We start from the raw sequence: 24,546 nt of genomic DNA, 5'->3' as shown, positions 1-24,546 counted from the left end.
GGCTTTTCTGACTCATTTATAGAAGCTTTTTAATGTTAGGGAAATGAGCCCTTTGTTTACCTGTGATAAAACTACAAATATTGCCCCCTAGTTGGTCATCTAGCTTTTCTGCATTGCAGAAATTATCATTACCAATTTAGAAAATTTTTTAATTAAAAATTTATCATATTCAGGATTTGTCATTTTATTCCTGTTTCAAAGAGCACTTATGTCACAAATGGGTGTTAAATTTTGCCAATTATCTGTTCAACATTAATGAGCAAGGTCTATATGATTTTTTTATTTTTATGCTATGATGAATCATTTTAACAGATTTTCTATTTTTGAACTCTTTACATTCCTACAAAAACAACTGTATTTGGTTGTGTTGTATTTTTCTCTAAATGAATTGTTGTAATGTGTTTGATAATTATTTTATTTGGGATTTTTTCCATTGATATTCATAAGTTATTTCCAAATGAAATTGATCTGTGTGTTTCCTTTGTATTTGTGCTACATTAGTCATCAGTATTTTGTTTTGCTTCATGGAAAGAATTGAAGTTTACCTAGAAAACTATGCATTTCATTCATGTTTTCAAAATTATTTGAATGGATTTGAGGAAAAGTAATCTCTTAAGATCAATTTCTTATATAGCTATGAATATTTTATATATTTATGGTTTTTTTCTTGCTTAGATTGGCTAACCATTTATCTGTTTCATGACTCATTGCTTTTTTTCTTCCAAAGAACCTGCTATTATATATTTATTAGTACTGTCTTTTTCACTTTTTATTAATTTCTTTTTTATTCTTATTCTTTTTTCCACTTTTCCTAGATTTATTTTGTACTTTTTCTGTCTTTCTGAATTGAATGCTTAATATATTTAATGCTGTGAATTTTTTTTATGAGTATAGCTTTAACCATATCCTATAAATGTTCTTGTAACTAGTTGTATAAGTTAGGGTGCAGTCTAAACTACTTTGACAAAGGCACAGCAAAATTAAGTGACTTAAATTAAGACAAAAGTATCTTTCCCCTATCACATTCTAGAGGTAGATAGAGGACTTTGCTTCCTTGCCTAAGACCAAGTTCCTGTATTCTTGTGGCCCTGTCATCCCAACAAAATTTCCCTCATTTGTTTGGTTAAAGATGGCTCTCATCATTGGGTTCTGGTTTCAGCCCCTGGAAAGGGTAAACAGAGACAGTGGGAACACACAAATTTTTTTTTGCAAGGGATGTGACCAGATATTGCCTTCATCAGTTTCACACATCCCACTGGCTGAATTCCTTATATGACTACACCTAGCACAAAGGAGTCCTAAAAACGTAGTTTTTAGCTAGATAGCTTTGTGCTCAGCTGAAAAAACAAACAAAACAAAAATGGGTTCTGGCCTGGCTGGAATGGTTCAGTTGTTTGAACCTTGTCCTATTCACTGAAAGGTTGCCTGTCCGAGTCCCAGTCAGGGCTCATACCCAGGTTGTGGGTTCGATCTCCCATTGCGGCACCTATGGAAGGCAGCTGATTGATGGTTCTCTTTCATATTGATGTTTCTCTGTCTCTCTCTCTCTCACTAAGCATGTCCTCAGGTGAGGATTTTTTTTAAAAAAATTGGGTTCTGTACCAAAGACAAGAGATTGATACTGGGAGAGAGTTGGTAGATTTTGCCACAAGACTGTTTGTTTGTGTTAATTCTAACCTGAGGATATTTTTCCCATTGATTTTTAGACAGAGTGGAAGGGATGGGGAGAAACAAAGAAAGAGAAACATTGGTGTGAGAGAGACACATAGATTGGTTGCCTCCCTCACATGCCCTGACCAGGGCCAGGTATCAAGACTGCAACCGAGGTAAGTGCCCTTGATCAGAATCAAGCCTGGGACCCTTCAGTCCATGGGTCAATGCTCTATTAACTGACCCAAACCAGCCATGGCTATTGTTATTTTTTAGGTATTTTGCAATTTGGTTTTGTTTTAAATTTTTAAGTGATTCCTTGTTAATTTCTAGTTTCATTTATTTAAAAAATTTTATTGATTGATTTTTAGAGAGAGAGAGAAACATTATTTTGTTGTTCCACTTATTTTCCCATTCATTGGTTGATATTTGTATGTGCCCTGACTGGGAATTAAACCTGCAACGTTGGTATATCAGGACAATAGTTGGTATATCTATAATCAACTGAGCTACCCAGCCAGGGCTTTTAATTTCTAGTTTTATTACATCACTAGGGGCCCAGTGCACGAATTTGTGCACCTTCAAAGGAACTGTGGGCAGTGGCAGGAGCTGGCAGCTCTGCTCCTGCCACCGCCACTCCCACACGCTGACGGCGCCATCCCCACTCACACCCGCTGACAGCGCAGAGGATTGGAGCCAGCACCAGTAGCAGGTACAAGCGGGGCCAGCACTGGCAGCGGGTGTGAGCGGCGGCTGCTGCCCTGATCGCCCCTCAGGAGCAGGGGGAGGTGGAGAAGCCATCAGGGACGATTGGGGCTGGCAGCCACTGCTTGCACCTGCTAATAGCACCGAGCGATTGAGCGATCAGGGCTGGCTCCGGGCGCTGGCAGCGGGTGCGAGTACTGCTGGCGCTGGCAGCGGGTGTGAGTGCTGGGCGGGACTGTGGCGCGTGGGAACAAAGACTTTTCAGTAACCACCAGAGGCTCACCCTGATGAGAGTGACCAGAGCCCCACCTTGGTCTGGCGCGCCCACTCACCTGCTCCACCAACCCAACGCAGCTGACGCCTGCCATGTTCCGCGCGCGCCCCCTGGTGGTCAGCACACGTCATAGTGACCAGTTGTTTGGTTGATCCGCCATTCGGTCTATTTGCATATTTGCCTTTTATTATATAGGGTGATAAAAGTATATTGTCTGTATTATTCCTACTGTAGGGAATTTATAAGGGTTTGTGGCTATTCCACAAGCCTTTGAAAAGTTTTTCTGTTAGTATATAGAATTTGGTCTATATTAACTAGATTTTATTACCTATTATCATTTAGGTTTTTCATATCTTTAACTTAATTATGAGCTGTTGCATTTTAATGACCTAAAAGACATAAAGGCCTCTAATACCACTGCTTGTATTTCTCTTTATGTTCTTAAACGTTTTTGTTGTTATTGTTAATCCTCACCTGAGGATATTTTTTCCATTGCTTTTCAAGGGAGGGGGTAGAGGGGAAGAAAGAGAGAGAGAGAGAGAGAGAGAGAGAGAGAGAGAGAGAGAGAGAGAGAGAGAGAAACATTAATGTGAGAGAGACACATCAACTGATTGCCTCCTGCATGTGCCCCAAACAGGGATGGGTAGAGAACCCACCACCCAGGTATGTGCCCTTGACCAGGAATGGAACCCAAGACCCTTCGGTCCGCAGGCTGATGCACCACTGACCAAACCCAGCTAGGACTATATTCTTGTACTTTTTATGCGTATTGATGCTGCATTGTTTTTAGCCTCACAGAGAAGGACAAACCACTGATTAAAAGTTCAGTGAATCTGGGAAATCTCGTTTCCCAGGTGTTGGAGGGTGCCTCATTCTAGCTCCAATATATATAAAGATGAAAGTGTCTGTATTCCTCGAGTTTATTTTGTCTTACCTTAGGTTGAATACTAATGTTTTAATTTGAATAAATGTTTCTATTTTTCACTTGTAACACAGGTAATTCTGACACGAAGGACAGAAGAGGTGAGCCACTCACCCTATGTCTGTCCCTTTTACAGTGTATAATATTTGTTATGTTTCCTTTGCTCACAGTCTGTAGTAACCTTGTGCATTTGTGACTGTTATGTGTTTACTTTCCCTAAAGTTATTTTCATATTAACCTCATAGAAAAGAGTAACAGGGACAAGTACTCATTATGTTTTTTTAAATGTAGATTATAGATTCTAATCGCTATGATGCGTTTTAACAGGTAATGAAACAACTGTATCTTACATGATCATGTCACCTTGTTAATATTACCCTTTGGTGATATTAGGCCATAGTTACCTTTAAACATACCGCCTTTGTGTTGTTTTTCCCTAGTCTACAAAATGTCGACCCTTTATCACTTTATATGAATTTTAGCCCTTTAGTGTAAAATCCCTATGACTGGAGATGCTGTATTGGTGGTCTGAGCAGTACTGCCAAATCCTTGATCTCCAGAGAACAGAATATGTGGTACACATCTATAGAAATGGCATGTTTTACTTAGGACAACAGTAAGGCTATAAAGAACGTAAGAGAAAGAAATCATCCAACAGCCTAAGAAATGAAAATTGCATTTTTGAGTTTGGAAAATGTTAATCTGTGAAGCAATCTTTCTCATCATGAATTTCCTATTAAATCAGACTTTTTGAGTTTTTTGGTTTTTTTTTTCTGATTCCATTATTTAACTGTGCACAATTTTTCCTGCATAATTAAGTAATAGAACATGTGAAGGCTTATGAAGTCCGCTAAGTAGGGAGCATTTGAATCATAAAAGTAGGTACTCTAACCTTTTATGTGTTATCCATCTGCCACTGTATTTGGTGAGGAATAGTGCGATGTTATCATACTGTGTACAGAGTTTCCTCAATGTTGCAGCTCTTGCTTTCCTAAACTTAGGAACTAGATTCAGTTAATGCAGTATCCTGGCTATTTACATCCTCTTACCTGATTCTGACTATTAAATGAAGAAGTTTATAGATTTGTGTTGCAAATAGATTTTCTCCCTAAAACTGCTCTTTTAACCAATCTTACAATAAAGTCAAAAGACAAAGTGGTAGGCTTCAAGATTAAACATAACATGTGTGATTCCTTCTACTTAGTGTATATTTTCTTAATATTCAGCTTTTCTCTTCCCTCAGATATATCCATGTTTTACCTAGCTAACTAATATGGATTTGAGTAATTTCAATATTATGATTAAAAATAAACAAAATTAGCTGTAGCCGGTTTGGTTCAGTGGATAGAGCGTCATCCTGCGGATTGAGGGGTCCCGGGTTCGATTCCAGCCAAGGGCACATGCCTGGGTTGCAGGCTGGATCCCTAGTGTGGGATGTGCAGGAGACAGCCAATCAATGATTCCCTGTCATCATTGATGTTTCTATCTCTCCCTCCCTCTCGAGCCTTCCTCTCTGAAATCAATAAAAAAATATTTTTTAAAAAAGAAACAAAATTACCTTAATTATCAAGATTATTGGTAATTATGAAATACTAATATAATTTTTTAAAATTTAAATTCTTTATTGTTTAAAGTATTATATGAGTCTCCTTTTTTCCCCATTGACCTCTCCCTGGATGCTCCCACCCCCAGTACATGCCCTCACCCCCCTACTGTCTGTGTCCATTCGTTATGCTTATATGCATACATACAAGTCCTTTGGTTAATCTCTTATCCCTTCATCCCCCGCCTTCCCTCATAGGTTGGACAGTCTGTTCAATGCTTCTATTAAATCTTCTTTTTAAGTTAAACAATTTTGGCTCTAGCTAATGTGACTCAGTTTGTTGGGCATCGTCCCCTGCACTGAAAGGTCACTGGTTCGATTCCCAGTCAGGGCATGCGTGGCGGTTTCAGGCTCGATCCCTATTAGGGGGCATGCAGGAGGCAGCTGGTTGATGTTACGCTCTCACATCAGTGTTTCTCTCTCTCCTCTCCTTTTCTCTCTAAAAAAATCAATAAAAATATTAAAAAATAATGATTTTGTATAATTGTCTTTGGCCAAACAGGAAATTGAAGAGGCATACCAGTACATATTCTCAGCAGTCTCTAAAGCCCTATATGTAAAGATGATTTTACCAGAGCAGATCTTTTGTGGTATTGCTGTAAATTTTTATGTCATGTTCTAACTTTAAAGGCAAATGTTGTTGTTTTTTTTGAGAAATGAGGCAATTGTTTTGAAATGCTTGTATTATAATGGGTTTGCTGAGCAAATTATTTCTATACAGATGAATTAAGGGTTATAAGTTTTATACACTAGCCTTTGTGATGCTTTGAACAGCAATGGCTGGTGTTTTAATGATCAAAGCAGGAAGGAATAAAAAGAGGAAGGAAGGCAGAAAGGAATAAAAAGAAGGGAGGCGGTCAGCCTTACTTCCTTTCTTTGAAGTCAGTTATTTTGGAATACATTGGTAGAACCAGCTTTTGTTCTAATTGTGATAAAATATATATATAATATAAAATTTGCCATTTTAACTGTACAGTTCAGTGGTATTAAGTACATTCACATTGTTGTGCAACCATCACCAACCAACCATCTCCAGAACTATTTTATCATCCCACACTGAAACTCTGTAACCCATTAAACACTAACTCCCCATTTCTCCTTCCCCTAATCCATTCTTCTTTCTGTCTCTATGAATTTCACCATTCTAGGTACCTAATTTAAGTGGAATCATACAATATTTGTTCTTTTGTTACCAGTTTTTCTTTCAAAGTATTTTTACTGGTATTAATTTGGATGATTAGTGTAATATTGTAGTGCATATTGGTAAATCAAATTCTAGCATTGAGTTCATTGACATTGTTGTGCAACCATCACCACCATCCATCTCCATAACCTTTCATCTTGTAAAATTCGAACTCCATACTTATTAAACAATAATTTCCCAGTTTTCCCTCTCTCCAGCTCCTGGCAACTACCATTCTGCTTTCTCTCTGAATTCGACCACTCTAGGTACCTCATATAAGTGGAATCATACAGTATTTGTTTTTTTGTGACTGGCTTATTTTTTACTTAGCATAATGCCCTCAAGGTTCATCCATTTTGTAGTATGTGTCAGAATTTCTTTTTAAGGCTGAAAATATTCCATTGTATGTGTATACCACATTTTTCTTACTTATCCATCAATGGAAAATGGGTTGCTTCTACATTCTAGCTGTTGTGACTAATGCTGCTTATGAATATGGGTGTCCAAATATCTCTTCAAGATCCTGCTTTCAAGACTTTGGGGCATGTACCCAGAAGTAGAATTGCTGGGTCACTTGGTAATTTTAAGTTTTTTGTGGAATTTCCATACTGTTTTCCACAGCACCTGTATCATTTTACATGCCCACCAACAGTGCATAAGAGTTCCAGTTTCACCACATCCTGGCCAACACTTAGTATTTTCTGGGTTTTTTAAATAGTAGCCATTCTGGCTGGTGTGAGATTGCTCCTTGTTTTATAGTGGCTTTTAAAAAAATTAACAGTGTCTTATTGCACAAATTGCAATATATATATTGTAAATATATTTTTATTGATTTTAGAGAGGAAGGGAGAGGGAGACAGAAACATGAGTGATGAAAGAGAATCATTTATCGGCTGTCCTCCACATGCCCTACACTAGGGATCAAGCCCACAACCGGGGGCATGTGCCCTGACTGGGAATCAAACTGTGACCTCCTAGTTCAGTGGTCGGCAAACTCATTAGTCAACAGAGCCAAATATCAACAGTACAACGATTGAAATTTCTTTTGAGAGCCGAAAACCGACTTCTGCGCATGGGCCACGAAGTTTCAGTCGCACTGTACATGTGCACCCGCACGTGGTATTTTGTGGAAGAGCCACACTCCAGGGGCCAAAGAGCCGCATGTGGCTCGCAAGCCACAGTTTGCCGACCACTGTCCTAATTGATAAGGTTGACACAACTACTAAGCCACGCCAACCAGGCTATTTTTAAAGAGTTGTTATATTTTTCGTATCACTTCTTCCCAGGATTACCATTGCTCTCCTTGATTTTTGTGAAGGTCACCTGAAGGGCTCTGGTTAAGTTTTGCTCTGAAGCACTGAGTGGACTGCATTGTGCTCATAGTAGGTGTCCCTTCAGGAGAACAAACAGGGACATATCCTAAACTTAGGGGTTCAGTCATGGTTTAAGAAGTTAGACACAGTTATCCTCTAGGCCAGTGGTTCTCAACCTTTTTAATGCCGCGACCCTTTAATACAGTTCCTCATGTTGTGGTGACCCCCAACCATAAAATTATTTTCGTTGCTACTTCATAACTGTAATTTTGCTACTGTTAATGAATTTTAATGTAAATATCTGTGTTTTCTGATGGTCTTAGGCTCTACAGCAGTGGTTCTCAACCTGTGGGTCGCAGTTCTCAACCTGTGAGTCGTGACCCATAGGTTGAGAACCGCTAGCAGGGTCTCCTAAGACCATCGGAAAACACAGATATTTACATTACAATCATAACAGTAGCAAAATTACAGTTATGAAGTAGCAACAAAAGTAATTTTATGGTTGGGGGTCACCACAACATGAGGAACTGTATTAAAGGGTCACGACATTAGAAAGGTTGAGAACCACTGCTCTAGGCATAGCTACCTTTCTTTCTCTTTTCCTCTTCTTCATCTCTTGTGGCTGCCTAGAATTATCTGTCTTCAGGGCCCACCCAGGAAACACTCTGTGAACCTAGTGTCCCTAGCTATCATTGCAATGTATTGATCTTCTCTGGATGTCAGTTCTAACCAAACAAAAAAAGTGTGTATGATACAATCAAGGATATTTAAATAGTAACTGAATATTATATTAAAAAATTCATGTTGATTTTTAAAAAAATATACTTTTATTGATTTTAGAGAGGGAGGAAGAGGGAAAGGGAGAGGGGGGAGAGAGAGAGAGAAAGAGAGAGAGAGAGAGAGAGTCATTGATTGGCTGCTTCCTGCATGCCCCCTACTAGGGGTCGAGTATGCTTTGCATGTGCCCTGACTGGGAATCGAACCTCAGCTTCCTGGTTCATAGGTCGACGCTCAACCACTGAGCCACACAGGCCAGGCTTGTGTTACTTTTTTAAATAGAATAATGGTATTGTGATTATGTTAAGAATCTTTATTGCCTTGGCTAGTTTGTTCAATGGTTAGAGCATAGTCCTGAGGACTGAAGGGTTTCTGGTTCAATTCCCAATGAAGAGCACGTACCTCAGTTGCAGGTTTGATCTCCAGACCTGATTGGTCGGGGCCTGAGAGGGAGGCAACCAATCAATGTGTCTCTCACATCGTTTTCTCCCTCTCCCTTCCTCCCTTCCTCCCTTCCTCCCTGTCTAAAAATCACTGGAAAAAATATCCTCGAGTGAGGATTAAAAAGAAGAAGAAGAAAAGAAAAAATAATCCTTGTCACTTAGTGATACATACTAAAGTAATTACAGTTGCAATGATATGTCTCATATTTGCTTTAAAATAACCCAGTGGAATGGATATGGAACAGTGGTTCTCAACTCAGGGCAGTTTTCCCCCAGAGGATAATTGGTATTGTCTAGAGGTGATTTTTTGGTCATCACAATTGGTTAGCTGCTGGCAAATAGTAGGTAGAGGCCAGAGATGTTCTTAAACATTCTACAATGCCCATGACAGCCCTACACAACAGAGAATTATTAGTGTGAGGTTGAGAGAGCCTAGTATAGATGTAAAAAACTGGCATAATAGTGATAATGTTGAAGTGATAAGTATATAGTGATTTATTATAGTGTTCACTTTACTCCTGTGTAAGTTTGAAAGTTTCCCATAATAAAAAGTTTAAAATATATACAGCATTTCAAAAAAGAAGCAGCAGCAGCAATCAGCACTCAGTGACAACTTCCTCTCCCCCCACTCTAGATAGTGCTCTGTTTTTCCAGCTGAGTCAGGATGGGACACCACAGCTTGTTACACAGCTTGTGGGTGTACTGACTCTGCTTTGGCAGGCCTTTGGTTAAATGCCATCCTCCTACCCCAAGGCTCACTTTCATCCCCAGTCCTGGCTGACTCTGAACACTAGGGTATTTCCAGGCCCAGACTGGTAGAACCAGTACCTGCCTTTAACTGTAGGTTCTTGGGCTCTGATTGATCTCTTCAGCAGTTCAATTCCATCTGTTTTGTCTTACAAACACCCCTCAAAGGTTTTGATCTACTGAGGCCACCCTTGCTGCCTTCCCAATATGCTTTTGGTTCATTAGTATGTTTATATTTCTTTTATTATTTCAGTGTCCTTTTGGGAAGAGAAATAAGTAAAATTATTATTTTTTAATTTGTGCCAGGCACACCCAAGGACAGGGAATAAACTCATTTTATCCCATCAGCATAAAGCTGATGAATAGAAAGAAGTAAAATTATTGATTCAGCGAACCATCTTGAGCTAGATGTCTCTAATTACCCCCTTTTAATACCCAATATAAGCCCTCTGTGATTGGCATTTAATAGACATACTTAGTGATATATATCAACCATTAATTCTTTTATCCATTCACTCAGTATATAGTCCAGTATTTGTTTATTGCCAATTGTGGGTGAAATTTTGTGTTAGGTTTAAGGTATTCGTGAGAAACAAAGCAGGTATGTAATCTTTGCCCTTGTAGAATTTATGGTGTAAAGAAGGGACACTCATTAGTCACTAAACTCAAATAAATATATAATTACAAAGTGTGAGAGGTAATATCAAGGGAAATAACAGAGTGCTCTGTGAGAATAATAAAGAAAATCCTAGCTAACATTGACTGAGTACATAATGTGTGCCAGTTACTGTGCCAAGAATTTTACATGGATAATCTCATTTAATCTACAGAGTAACTGATTTTAGAGATAAGAAACACCTAGGATCCTAATTTAGTATTAGGAAACAGAAAATATCTCTCTGGGGAGAATAACACTTAAAATGAGAACTAGATGACTAGGAGTTGGCCTGGCAAAGAATGGAAGGAGGCTATGTAAAAAGCAGAAGGAAGGAACAACGTGTGTACAGGCCTAAAGAAGGGATGAACTCAGCATGGAAGGACTCCAGTGGCTGAGGTTTAGTGAGCAAGTAAAGAGTGGTGGGAGATCTAGTAAGCAGAGACTGAATGGGGGAGGTTTTTATGGGCCAGGGTAAGGATATTAGATTTCCTCTAAAGGCTTGGGAAACCATCCAAAGGTTTTACATATGAGAGGAACGTGATCTGATTTGCTTTCTTAGAGTTCCCTCTGCCTGCTTTGTTTAGAATGGGTTGGCAGGGGGCAGAGGCTTACTGTGATCCAGATAAGAGAGGATAGAGACTTTAGTGAGGGCAACAGAATTTTAAAAAAGGGCAAACAAATTTGAGGCATTTGTTTTAGCCTGAGAATATATTGCAGCTGAGTTGGATATAGAAGAAAAGCATCCACATTCATTACAGTTGCCCACATTTCTTACTTTAACAGGGTGGATGGCAGAACTAGCTTATTGAATGGTAAGAAAAATGTTTTAGAGAGAAAGTTTGCATTGCCATATAGGCCCAGAAGAGAGGTCTAAACAAGCAATGCAAATGTGGGGATTGCCACCATATCATTCCTGCTTACCGCCAGCTATCTGATCAGATCAACTACATAAAGTATAGAGAAGAGTGCCAAGGACAGAGCCCTGAGGAAATCAGACATTTATGAGATCTCGTGTTGGAAGAGGAACAACTAGCAAAGAAAATATGATGGAGCAGCCAAGAGATAGAAGGAAAATCAGAAGAGTGCTTTGTTGTAGAAACCAAGAGGAAAGTTTTCAAAGAGGAGAGAGTGGTCAGCCAGTTTGAATGCTCATTTTAAGATGAGAGGCACATACCAGGGTATGTTGAAAATTGTCATCTCCCATCTCTTTAAAAAACAACTTTGCACTCCACATCTTCCTCACATGCTACTCCTTTTCTCTGCATTCCTTTATGGTGAAAATCCTCACTTCACATAAGGAATCGGTATCTTACTCTCCTCTTTCCCTCTTTATTTCACTCGATTTAGGCTTCCTCACCAATCTTAAAAAGTTTACCAATAGCTGCCACCTTGTCAAATTCAGTTTCACTTCTCTATCTTCATCCTACTTAATCTATCACTAATATAAGATTGAACTGATTACTCTCTACTTAAAAAACTGTTTTGGCATCCATAAGACCATATTCCGCTGGATTACCTCCCACTTTATAACTGCTGTTTATGAGTCATTTAGCTAGATGAACTTTTAAAAGAATGTAAATTCAGTTATTTCTCTACCATGTTCAAAGCCCTTCAATCACATAGTGTTTCTCATCACATTCAGAATTAAATCCACACTCACTACAATGGCCTACAAAGTCCTAAGTCTCCTGGCTCCTGCCTCCCTCTCCAGCAACATTTTACTGGTATTTGTGTTGTTTTTGAACCTGCCAAGCTCCTAAGGGCTATTCTTAGGAGCTTGGCTGTTCCTTGTGCCTATAAAGCTCTTTGCCCAATATTTGCATGGTTCACTTCTTCACATTACGTAGACCGCATAACCACTTCAGGCCTTCCCAAACTACTCTAAAATAGCCAAATCTACCCCTTCTTACCCATCACTCCCTAATTCCCTACCATTCTTTTCTTTCTTTCTTTAAATTATTGATTTTTTTTTAAATTACAGTTTACATTCAGTATTATTTTCAGGTATAGAGCACAGTGGTCAGACAATCTTATACTTCACAAAATGCTTCCCCCTCCCCAGTATTTCCAGTACCCACCTGGCATTATACATAGTTATCATAGTATTGTTAACTATATTCCCTGGGACTATTTTCTAACTACCAATTTGTACTTCTTAATCCTTTTCTTCACCTTTATCACCCAGTCTTGCAAAGCACACACACAACCGTCAGTCTGTTCTCTGTATGAGTCTGTTTCAATTTTGTTCACATGTAAGTGAAATAATTTCTCTTTCTTTGACTGACTTATTTCACTTAGAATAATATCCTCTAGGTCCATCCATGCTGTCACAAATGGTAAGATTTCATTATTTTTTATGGCTGAGTAAAATTCCATTGTATACATATACCACAACTTTTTTATCCACTTGTCTATTGAGCATTTGGGTTGCTTCCATATCTTGGCTATGTAAATAATGCAGCAATGAACATAGGAGTGCATATATTCTTTTGAATTCGTGTTTTGGATTTCTTTGGATAAATACCCAGAAGTGGAATTGCTGGGCCATACGGCAGTTTCATTTTAAATATTTTTGAGGACCCTCCATACTGGTTTCCATAGTGGCTACATTCCCACCAACAGTGCTTGAGGGTTCCCTTTTCTCCACATTTTTGCCAACACTTATTGTTTGTTGATTTATTGATGATAGCCATTCTGACAGGTGTGAGTTGATATCTCATTGAGGTTTGAATTTGCATTTCTCTGGTGATTAGTGACATTGAGCATCTTTTTATATGTCTATTAGACGTGTATGTCCTTTTGGTTTTTTTTTTATTGATTTCAGAGAGGAAGTGAGAGGGAGATACATCAATGATGTGAGAGAATCATTGATTGGTTGCCTCCTGCACAACCCCCACTGGGGATCAAGCCCACAACCCAGGCATGTACCCTTGACCGGAATCGAACCTGGGACCCTTCATTCTGCAGGCCGATGCTCTATCCACTAAACTATTGTAAATGGGCAAGGTGACATCTGTATGTCCTTTTGGGGAAAGTGTCCATTCAGGTTCTCAGCCCATTTTTGAATTGGATTGTTTGGTGTGTTTTTTTTGGTGTTCAGTTGTATGAGTTCTTTATACATTTTGGATATTAACCCCTTACTAGATTATCATTGGCAAATATCTTCTCTCATTTGGTAGATGGTTTACTGATGGTTTCCTTTGCTCTGCAAAACCTTTTTAGTTTGATGTAGTCCCATTTCTTTGTTTTTGTTTCGTTTCCCTGTGTGAGGAGATATATCAGAAAAAAACATTGCTAAGAAAAATGTCAGAGATTTTACTACCTTTGTTTTCTTCTATGAATTTTTTGGTTTTGAGTCTTAGTTTAAGTCTTTAATCTGTTATGTAATGCAAGAAAGTGGTCTCATTTAATTTTTTGCATGTTATCTGTCCACTGTTTCAAATACTATTTATTGAATACACTGTCTTTACCCTATTGCATGTTCTTGCCTCTTTTGTCAAATGGTACTTGACCATATAGGTGTTAGTTTATTTCTGGGCTCTTTATTCTGTTCCATTGATTTATGTGTCTGTTTTTTGTTTTTGTTTTTTGCTAGTACCATGCTGTTTTGACTACTACAGCCTTGTAGTATACTAGTAGTTTGATATCAGATAGCATGATTGTTTACTTGATATTTTTTGTTTCTTGAGATAGACCTGTAATTCTGTGAATTTCCCTTTTAGGGCTGCTTTCGCTGTGTCCCATAGATTTTGTGTTTTCATTTTCATTTGTCTCAGGTATTTCTTGAAAGTTTTCCTTTGATCTCATTGTTAACCTATTCATTTTTAGTAAAATATTATTTAGCCTCCATGTGTTTGTGTTTTTCAGTTTTTTTCTTATAATGGATTTCTAATTTTAAACCATTACGGTGCTTGATATGATTTTATTGTTCTTAAATTTATTGAGACTTGTTTTGCATCCTAATATGTGATCTATCCTGGAAAATGTTTCATGTGCATCTGAAAAGAATGTATATTCTGTTGCTTTGGGGTGAAATGTTCTGAAAATATCAATTAAATCCAGCTGGTTTAGAGTATCATGTAAGGCCACTGTTTCCTTATTGATTTTCTGTCTGGAAGAACTATTTATTTATGTCAATAGAATATTAAAATCCCCTACTGTGACTGTTTTACTGTAGATCTCTCCCTTTATATCCCTCAATATTTGCTTTATTTATTTATTTAATCCTCACCCGAGTATATGTTTTTATTGATTTTAGAAAGAGAGGAAGGGAGGGTGGGGAGGGGAGAGAGAGGGAGAGGGAAACATCGATGTGAGAGAGAATTGATGGTCAGTTGCCTCCCAGACGCACCCTAACTAGGGATCAACCTGTAACCCAGACATGTGCCCTGACCGGGAATCGAACCTGCAACCTTTTGGTGTATGGGATGATGTTCCAACTGACCAAGCTACCTGGCCAGGGCCAGTATTTGCTTTATATATTTATGTGCTCCTATGTTGTTGAGGACATAAATGTTTACAAGGGTTTTATGCTCTTGTTGAATTGATCTCTTTATCATTAGGTAATGTCTTTCTTTGTCTCTTATTACAGCCTTTATTTTAAAGTCTGTTTTGTCTGATGTAAGTATTGCTACCCCAGCCTTTTCTTTTGTTTTGATTTGCATGAAATACCCTTTTCTAACCCTTTACTTTCAGTCTGTGTATATCTTTCATTCTGAGGTGGGTCTGTTGTAGATAGCATATATAAGGTGGGGCAAAAGTAGGTTTACAGTTGTGAATACGTGAAACAGAGTTTACTCTTGTAATATTATTTATTAATTATTGTATTATTTTCCATATAAACAACTATAAACTTTTGCCCCACCCTGTATATGGTTGTTATTTTCTTATGCATTCAGCTATACTATATCTAATTGGAGCATTTAGTTCTTTCTCTTTTTTTCTTCTTTTCTTAAAGAAGTCCCTTTAACATTTTTGTGTAATATTGGTTTGGTGGTAATGAAAACTCGTTTAGTTTTTTCTTGTCTGTGAAGCTCTTTATTTCTCCTTCAATTTTAAATGATAGCCTTGCTGGGTAGAGTAGTCTTTGTTATAGGTCCTTGCTTTTTATCACGTTGAATATTTCATCCCAGTCCCTTCTGGCCTGAAATGTTTCTGTTGAGAAATCAGCTGACAGTCTTATGGAGATCCCTTGTAGGTAACTAACTGTCTTTCTCTTGATGCTTTTACGATTCTCTCTTTGTCTTTAACCTTTGCCATTTTAATTCTGATGTGTCCTGGTGTGGGCCTTTTTGGGTTCATTTTGTTTGGGACTCTCTGCTTCCTGGACTTTTGAGTCTTTTTCCTTTACCAGTTTTGGGAAGTTTTCAGTCATTATTTTCTTTAAATAGATTCTCAGTCTCTTGCTCTCTTTCAACTCCGTCTAGAACCCAATGATGCAGATATTATTACTTGATGTTGTTCCAGAAGTTCCTCAAACTAGCCTCATTTTTTAAAAAAAATTATTTTTCTCTTTTGCTGCTCTGATTGTATGCTTTCTGCTACTTTGTCTTCCAAATCACTGATTCAGTTGTCTGCTTTACCTAAGGTTATTGATTGCATTTAGTATATTCTTCATTTCAGATATTGCATTTTTCATTCATGGCTGGTTCTTTTTTATGATTTCTGTGTCCTTTTTTATGTTTACTATATCTATTTGCTTAAGTTCTCCCTAAATTCAACCATTCTTTCCCTAAGTGTTTTGAGCATTTTTATAACCATTGTTTTGAATTCTGTATCTTGTAGATTGCTTGCCTCCATTTCATTTAGTTCTTTTACTGGGGATTACTCTTTTTTGTGTGTGTGTGTGGCTTTTTTTTCTCTCCCCATTTTGGCTGCCTCTCTGAACTTGTTTCTGTGTATTAGGTATATCTGCTGTGTTTCCCATTCTTGGTATTGTGGCCTTATGTAGTAGGTGCCTTGTGGAGCTCAGTGGCACAGTCTCCCTGGTCACCTGTGCTAGGTGCTCCAGGAATGTGTCTTGTGTGGGTCGTGTGAGCCCTCCTTTTGTAGTTGAGTCTTGCAGTTGGCCTGTCCATGAGTGGGATTGAATCTCAGATTGACTGACTATGAGAATCAACACCAACCACAGTGCACTATCGTCTGTGTGGGGCCTGACCCCACAACACGGAATTCACGCCTGCAGGGTCTGGTGCCTACCAAGAGCTCCTTTTGGGTATGCCACTTGTGGAGCTAATTAGGTCATGATCTGATGTGGTCTGAAGCCCACCACCAGGTGTGTTGGTTCTGGGGCCTCTTTGAGAAGGACTCGGGTGCAGATGAGTATCAGGGGCTGCCCGTGCCTGGCCCTCGGCTGCATGTTTGGAGCTACAAAGCAATCCATGGTTTGGGTTTGTGGTTGCCTCTGCTGGGCATGGGTGTGCATGAGAGAGGGCAAATTGCATACCAAGGCTGCCTTCTATGGGCACCAAGTTCAGGGACAAGTCAGCAAAAGGCCCAAGACACCCTGAGATCTGCCACCAGCTACCTGTTAGGCTAAGTCACTGAAAGTCTCTGGTGGTAGGTGAGTTGTGTGATAGCTTCTCAGTGAGTCACCAGGTAGGGGCTATTGGTGTTCTCCAGGTTGATACAAATTAAGACTTGGCACTGGGTCTGATGCTAAAGTCTCAGGGTACAACAAGGCCCAGTTGCCACCTACTAGGGGCCTGGGGATCTTTGTTGTGGGTGGGGTCTCAGGGAGTTGTCACGGTGAGGCCAGCAGAGTTCATCAGGCTAAAACAGACCAAGATTTGGCAAGACTTCTGTTTAGCTAGTTCAGTTGGTTATCAGGTTTATTGGTTCTATAATTTAGTTGTAATTTCAATTTGATCCTGAGAGGAAGTGAGTGTGCTTTCCACTTACTCTGCCGCCATTTGAATTAATCATACTGTTTTCTTCATAGCACTTGTCCCTTTCTGAAATTATGTGTTTACTTGTTAATGAACAGTATCCCCTCACTTTTCTTTCCCCATGGTCTAGAACAGTGCCTGGCATACAATTGCTGTCCTATAAATATTTTTTTAATGAATGCTGCTAAGAGGTTGAATCAGGTGTGAATGGGAATGTTTCCATTGGATTTGGGAATATGCCATTTGTGTGTTCTTGATGAGCAGTTTGTTTATTTTTTAAAATATATTTTTATTGGTTTCAGAGAGGAAGGGAGAGGGAGAGAGAGATAGAAACATCAGTGATGAGAGAGAATCATTGTCCGGCTGCCTCCTGCATGCCCCCACAGGGGATCAAGCCCGCAACCCAGGCATGTGCCCTGACTGGGAATTGAACCGTTGATCTCCTGGTTCATCATTGGTCCATGCTCATCCACTGAGCCACACCTGCTGGGCTTGATGAACAGTTTAAATGGAGCAGTGAGGTAGGAGTCAAGAACAAAATAGGCTAAGGAGTTATCCAGAGGTAAAGAATTAGAGAAAATGACTGTTTTATAAGACAACTGTTGTGAGAAGTTAACTGTGAAGCATGGGGCTGTTGGTGACTAGAGGAGGGTAAATGAGGTCAAGAAGACAAGTCTTTGAGGTAACAGTAATAGATGTGTGACAGGATTGACTTTCACATGGGAGGGACTTGTCCTCCCTTTTAGTAGGATGGAAAATGATTAAGATAGTTACAAACTCAAGACCTTGTGTAGTTGGTGGTAGGGGCATGAGAGTAGAGGAGAATGAGTCAGCACCTGGTTAGCTGCCATAAGAAAGAAGGCTAAGTGTTGGATGGAAAGGAAGCCAGGCCCTAGGAAATGGAAATCCAAGGACCTGCCTTCCAATATATCTCTAAGCCATATCTTGCTGTAGTTGGGATTCTGGCTGTGGAAAGAAGTAGAAAAGAGTACCAGCATTTTGGATACATAGTGCTTAAGGATCTAATAATGTCTGCCTGCTTTAATCAGGAACCGTATTCTCTATGCCAGGAAACAATCTGAGTTTATGATAGGAAAATTCTTTTATCTCCTGTCTTCCTCTAGGTGGAGCCTATTAAGGCTGGGGAGAGAGTATGTTGTTGACCCTCATACCTAGATTGCCATCAAGATTGGATGTGTTCATGCTTTCAGATATTTATTTGTTTATGTACTAAGCTCTGTTTTAGGCTCTATAGCAATGAACAAAACAGTCTATGCCTTCAAAGAGCTTTTATTCAAATGCAGGGAGACAGCTCTAGCCAGTTTTGTTCAGTGGATAGAGCATCAGCCTGCAGACTGAAGGGTCCCGGGTTTGATTTCGGTCAAGGGCATATGTCCGGATTGTGGGCTCGGTCCCCAGCAGGAGGCAGCCAATCAGTGGTTCTCTCTCATCATTGATATTTCTATCTCTCTCTTCCTCTCCCTTTCCCTCTGTAATCAATAAAAATATTTTTTTTAGATGCAGGGAGACGGAAAACAAATGTGTGATAAGCAGAGATAGGGTAGCAGTAGGAAGTGTTGTCTCTCTCACTCACTCTGTCCAAGCCCTGTCTCTACAGAAGCATTGAATGAGCCCTTCTTCCTGGGTATTTCCCTGAGCAATCAACTTGAGCCCTCCATTGCACACAATGGTAATGACATGTTTTCTTTTCTCAATTTCAGATGAGACGCCAATTATTGCAGTGATGGTGGCCCTGTCCTCTCTGCTAGTGATCGTCTTTATTATCATAGTTCTGTACATGTTAAGGTGAGCATGTGAGCTAATGCTTCTCCATTCTCATGGACTCTATTTCAGTAACCCCAGGGCCTCAAGCCAACACAGTTCAGAAGACAGTAGGATAAGGATAATTAAGAGGATAGAGGGAAATGACTCAGGATAGTGCTCCTAAGATTAAAATTCTACTTAGAAATTATTTAAAAGCGCTACATAGTGTTCCTCAAGATCCAGCCCCTTCTCTTGGCTTCCACCTATCCAAGTCCAGCCCCCCAACTCGACTGCAATCTAAAGTCCAGGATGGTGGTTTGGAGGTTGAGGGAAGAAGCCACAGTCTGTATTATTACTGATAGGTGTTTAAGATCTTCGTATCTAGCCCTATTGAAGCAACCCCTAAAAGTCCCCTGGTCTCTATATAATAAAGCATATAAAATACTTATACTTGGGGCTTTGTCCCCAAACCCCTCTAGGACTCCTTGTGGCATACTGAACTAAACCATGTGAGTTATAGGGTTCCCCTTTCTGACTTTCTTTCAAGGTCCTCCAGATAATACTACTCAAACAGGGAACAAAAGCAAGAAAGGGGAACCCAAGAGAGAGAAGAGGGAAGTGCGTTTGTTATCTTCCTACTGCCCTGACTAATTAGGTGTAACTTTGCCCTTATCTTTGGCTTAAGCTGCTCTGTGTACTCTTTCTGTTCTGCAGATATAAAGAGAGGGGAACCTTGGACACCCCTATAATTTGTCATGTGTATCCACCATCCTGCAGGAGACTTGAGACCAGACCTGTGCTCACCCAGTCTGAAACTCTGGTCTTTTCCCTGGTTGCACTGGGAAAATAACAGGATTTTTGTTTGATATGGATATTCTTTTTTTTAAAATATGTATTTTATTGATTTTTTAAAAATATATATTTTATTGATTTTTTTTACAGAGAGGAAGGAAGAGGGATAGAGAGTTAGAAACATTGATGAGAGAGAAACATCAGTCAGCTGCCTCCTGCACATACTGGGGATGTGCCCACAATCAAGTTACATGCCCCTGACCAGAATCGAACCTGGGACCCTTCAGTCTGCAGGCTACGCTTTATGCACTGAGCCAAACCGGTTAGGGCTGATATGGATATTCTTATCTACTCCCTTCCCCCTACTATATTCTACCCACTCATCCTTTTTGCACCTGGTATGACTCTGATCTCCAGGGAGTTCTGGAACTGGAGCTGCACAGAGTCACACAAGCTAGAATATACTCTTGGGATACCTGGGTTGGATTCTAGTACAGTGGTCACCAACCAGTGGTCCGTGGACCATTGGTGGTCCTCGAGGTCCGAAAGGTTGGCGACTGCTTTTCTAGTGTGCTGAGGGTGAGCAGGAGCACCATGGAATGGAGCTGCCTTAGCACGTGCAGGACCTGTCTCTTAAAAGAGCCTGTTTAACCCTAGCTGGTTTGGCTCAGTAGATAGAGCGCTGGCCTTCGGATTGAAGAGTCCCAGGTTCGATTCCTGGTCAGGGCACATGCCCGGGTTGCAGGCTCAGTCCCCAGTCGGGGGTGTGCAGGAGGCAGCCGATTAATGATTCTTTCTCATCATTCATGTTTCTTTCTCTCTCTCTCCCCCCGCCCCCCCCCCCCCCCCTCTCCCTCTTCCTCTCTGAGGTGAGTAAAAAACATTTTTTTTTAAGAGCCCATTTATTTGGTAAAGAAGATTTAGAAAGGCTGAATTGATAAGTGGAAATACAAAGCCAATGATTGGTCTCTTCTGCCTCTGTGCTTAGTTTTTCACATTTTCTCATTAGGTTTAAGAAATACAAGCAAGCTGGAAGCCATTCCAATTCTTTCCGCTTATCCAATGGCCGCACTGAGGACGTGGGTAAGGAACTCTTTAATGGCATGGGAAACCTTCATGGAGAAGAAAAAACAAGAAATTAGTGACTTCCCTGTCCTAAAAGGAAGAAGACTTGAAGAGAGCAGCTCTAGTTCTTGGAAGCTCGGCCCATGAGATAGAATCCCCAATTTAGTTTTCAGAGAAGGGCTAGTCCCCAGGGGATATGACTAACCTTCCCCCTTGTGCATTGCAGAACCCCAGAGTGTGCCACTTCTGGCCAGGTCCCCAAGCACCAACAGGAAGTATCCACCTCTGCCCGTAGATAAACTGGAAGAGGAGATTAACCGGAGAATGGCCGATGACAACAAACTCTTCAGAGAGGAATTCAACGTGAGTTCTTTGCTGAGACTAGTGTGTCAGCAGGGAGGAAGGCAGACCTAAGGTCTTGGGGGAGAAAACAGGTTTTTAATGGGTTAAGAGGTGAGAAAATGTTTACCAAGTTCTTCTGACTCCTTTCCTATGTGATTATGGACAGGAAATGAATAATTTGTCTTACCTCCCTTATCTATCCATCTATTCATTCATCATCACATCTGTTACTTTGTTTAATAAATACTTATTAAGCATTTAATATGTGCTATGTGCCAGGGATTTGCTGGGGAGCAAAAACAGATTTAGTTTCTACACTCAAGAAATTCACTGTCTATAAATAAGAACAAAAAAATAAGTTCAGATAGCAATAATAGGACATGAAGGACTGGCGCATAGTAGTAGGAGCCTATATTAACGGTGGCCTTTTAGAGTTTGGATTAGGGATCCCAGAGTGTCTTAAGTAGACAAGGAGTAGCTCAGTGTGGAAAATGAGGACCATGGCAGACTGCAGAGTAAAGGCCTCATCTTGGGAATTTATATTCATATTTTTTTTATAACTCCCTCAAGAAAGCAGAACGTATTTGTGAATCTACCAGTTGGTGATTCTAGCCCATCGGTTCTGATCCCAGGTCAGAACTTCCTTGAAGAAATGATGTTTTCATTGAGACCCAATCAAAGGCAAAGACATTGGGGAAAGGGAAATGGAGCGGGGGTGGGGGGGTGGGGGGGTGGGGGGGTGGGGGGGTGGGGGTGGGAGGGGCAGCTCGACTTTCCAGGCACTGGAATTAGCAGGAGTAGGCTGTTAATAATGAGGGTAGGTGAGGGAAGGGCCCATTCAGAAAATAAAGAAGGGCTATATGTGGCCGAAGGGCAGAGACTCAAGAGAATAGTAAGAGATGAAACTGAAAGAAGATGAGGCCAGACATAGATCTTATAGATTGTCGTGAAAGAAATAGAGCTATGGACTAACCTGGTTTATATTTTGAAAAAAATGACTGGCGCTATATAGAGAACGGCCCAAGGGGAGATCAGAATAGGTGCAGGGATTGCAGTTAGGGGCTGCAGCAGCTGTTGATACCAGAGGTGCTGATAGATTGACGTAAGCTGGTCATGATTAGGGAAAGGGGAATGGATTTGAGGACATAGAGAACCAACTTGGGCATTGGTAAACTCTCAGTCTCCTTACACCTTTCAACTGAAGCTTGTGTGTCAGCTTTGTCTCTTAGGCTGGCTCCCCTCGTGACACCAAAATGGCTACCCCAGTTCAAGGCACCACATGGAGATTTCACCAGGGCAAGTGGACAAAGGATGACTGTTTGTTTCTGTGTGTCTCCTTTTATCAATGAGAAAAACTTTCCCAAAAGCTTCTGGAGACTTCCCTTGTCACATGCTTCTTTTTAAACCAGTCATAAGCAAGGGAGAAATAGGCTTACTGCAACTGACTGAACCCAGTCCAAATTATTGGAGCACTAATAGCAAGAAGGAAAGGAGCGACAATTACCAAGTGGGTGGGTCACCACTCATCTGCTCCACCAGTGAAGGGTTTGGTCAGATTTGCACTCTAAGAAAATCATTAGCTCCAAGTGGAGAATAGATGGGAGGGAGGCAAGAATTGAAGCAAAAGACTGTTTACTGGGCAAGAGTTTTAATAGAATAACTTGGACCCTTTTTTTCTGGCTGTTGAAAAAACAGCATCATTTTTGCTCATTGTTGCTTGAGACTTGGTCCCACAATATAGCACCCCAGCAATGGCCTGGCCTGGGGAAGGGGGGTGTCTGTTGGAGCGTTGTGCCACACCCAAAGGTTGAGGGTTGCATTTGGGAGGCAACTGATCAATGTTTTCTCCCTCACATCAATGTTTCTCTCTCAAACAAACAAACAAAAAAAAACATATTCTCAGGTGAGGATTAAAAAAAAAAAAAAAATGGAAAGCCCACAGCCTCAGCACCATCACTAGGTCTCCAATAGATGACTACTGTTTTACAGTCTGTAGTGCCAACTGTTTCTGGATAATGGAGTATGTGTCCCCATGGCCATACTTCTTTTTGTGTGAAATGAAGTCTTTGTTTGAAGGTAATAGTCACTGAGATCCCATGATAAGGCAATCCAGTAAATCCTTGAATAGAGGTGGTGTCTTAGAGGCATAGTAGGCAAATTCAGTAGATATTGTGGTGAGAGCTAATTGCCAGGCTACCATGGCCACTATATTCATGGACTCATTGGGCCACACTGGGATATTAAGGGAAATAGGTAATCAAGATCTCCTTGGTTGTTAGCAATGAGTGCCATCTGGGAAGAGCATAACTAGTTCCTATCTTTTTTATTTCAGTTGTCTACTACCTCGGGATCGGTTTAGATCCTGACTGCCAATGAAGTAGATAGTGAAATGCCTTGCTTGAAGTTCTGTTCATTAGAAGGATTTCTCTTTTATATCATTCTGGGCCATTCCTTAAGTCAATTATCCCACAGCAGTCTACCTCTAGAATGGGCTAGCATGTCTCAGAGCCATTTGTACACTAGGCTGGATGTTTTTCTTTGTCAGTCAACTGTTGAAATCATCGGGAAGTCAGAGGTGCCTATTAAAGGGAGTGGGTGTGTGGCAAATGTTCCGTACACATCACTTCCAGCTGGTGGTGGAATTTTGCTAGACATGTCCAAATTTATGGCTTGTTGAATCACATAATACTTAGTTGAAGTCATTATCTAGTGTCCCATGGTTAGACTTACATTCTCTACCAGAGTATGCTGACAAGATCATGGTCTTGTTCCCAAATCTTAAGGTTTTCTAATATGATTCTCCTGCTCAACTTTACCCAGACACCTGGGGCCCCATATGCCAGTTTCTCCATGGCCTTGATCAGCTGGAGAGCCTTCTGTTTTCAGATTACTCGATAAATGAGTCAAAGCAGGGCATCAACATGTGTTATATGCTGTTTCCAAAATCCAAAATGGCCCAGCAAACATGACTCCTCCTTTGGGGTGGGGATAGGGGGAAGCAGCAACTTGTCCTTTAGTGGATATCCTCACATGCGAAAGCCTTTGACTTTCAGAAAACTTGACTGAGGTGGCAGACCACTGTATTTTTATGTCTAGCATGTACATCTAAGATACACAGTATCTGCTCTTCAAGGCCTCTCAGCTTTGTCAAGGTTATCTCCTGTGAAACAGTAAGACAAAATCCTAATAAACCAGGTTATAGCAAAGGTCAAAATGACTTATTACTGGGGCTGCTTCTGCCTTGAGAAAGGGAAATTCTTTCATGTAGTCATTGTGTACCATAAAGGGGTAAAAACGTGCACTTGCCTCATTAATAGTGATATTCCAGATACTAGGGGTTAAGTTAATCTATAGGAAGGAGAGTACATCTGGAAAAGCAACTGCAAATCTATGGCTCCACATGTTTCATGGTTATAATCTA

At 40.2% G+C, this 24,546-nt stretch overlaps 1 protein-coding gene across 3 annotated transcripts in view; it reads left to right on the top strand.

The window, feature by feature from the left end:
- Positions 1-24,546, top strand: part of PTPRA (protein tyrosine phosphatase receptor type A) — a 142,217-nt gene that overhangs the window by 80,615 nt on the left and 37,056 nt on the right. Inside the window, exons 6-9 of one of the 3 annotated variants that reach the window (XM_079784900.1) lie at positions 3,626-3,652; positions 18,884-18,968; positions 20,728-20,801; positions 21,010-21,146. In XM_079784900.1, coding sequence (XP_079641026.1) covers positions 3,626-3,652; positions 18,884-18,968; positions 20,728-20,801; positions 21,010-21,146 — 323 coding nt within the window. Of the gene's footprint in view, positions 1-3,625; positions 3,653-14,871; positions 14,896-18,883; positions 18,969-20,727; positions 20,802-21,009; positions 21,147-24,546 lie in introns of those variants that run through there. The other 2 variants (XM_079784902.1, XM_079784901.1) reach the window with 2 other exon arrangements.

Source organism: Cnephaeus nilssonii, assembly GCF_951640355.1.
Source record: "Cnephaeus nilssonii genome assembly, chromosome: 11".
Classification (NCBI taxonomy): domain Eukaryota; kingdom Metazoa; phylum Chordata; class Mammalia; order Chiroptera; family Vespertilionidae; genus Cnephaeus; species Cnephaeus nilssonii.
The sequence above is the reverse complement of the archived record's forward strand: the minus strand, read 5'-3'. Positions and strand labels throughout refer to the sequence as shown.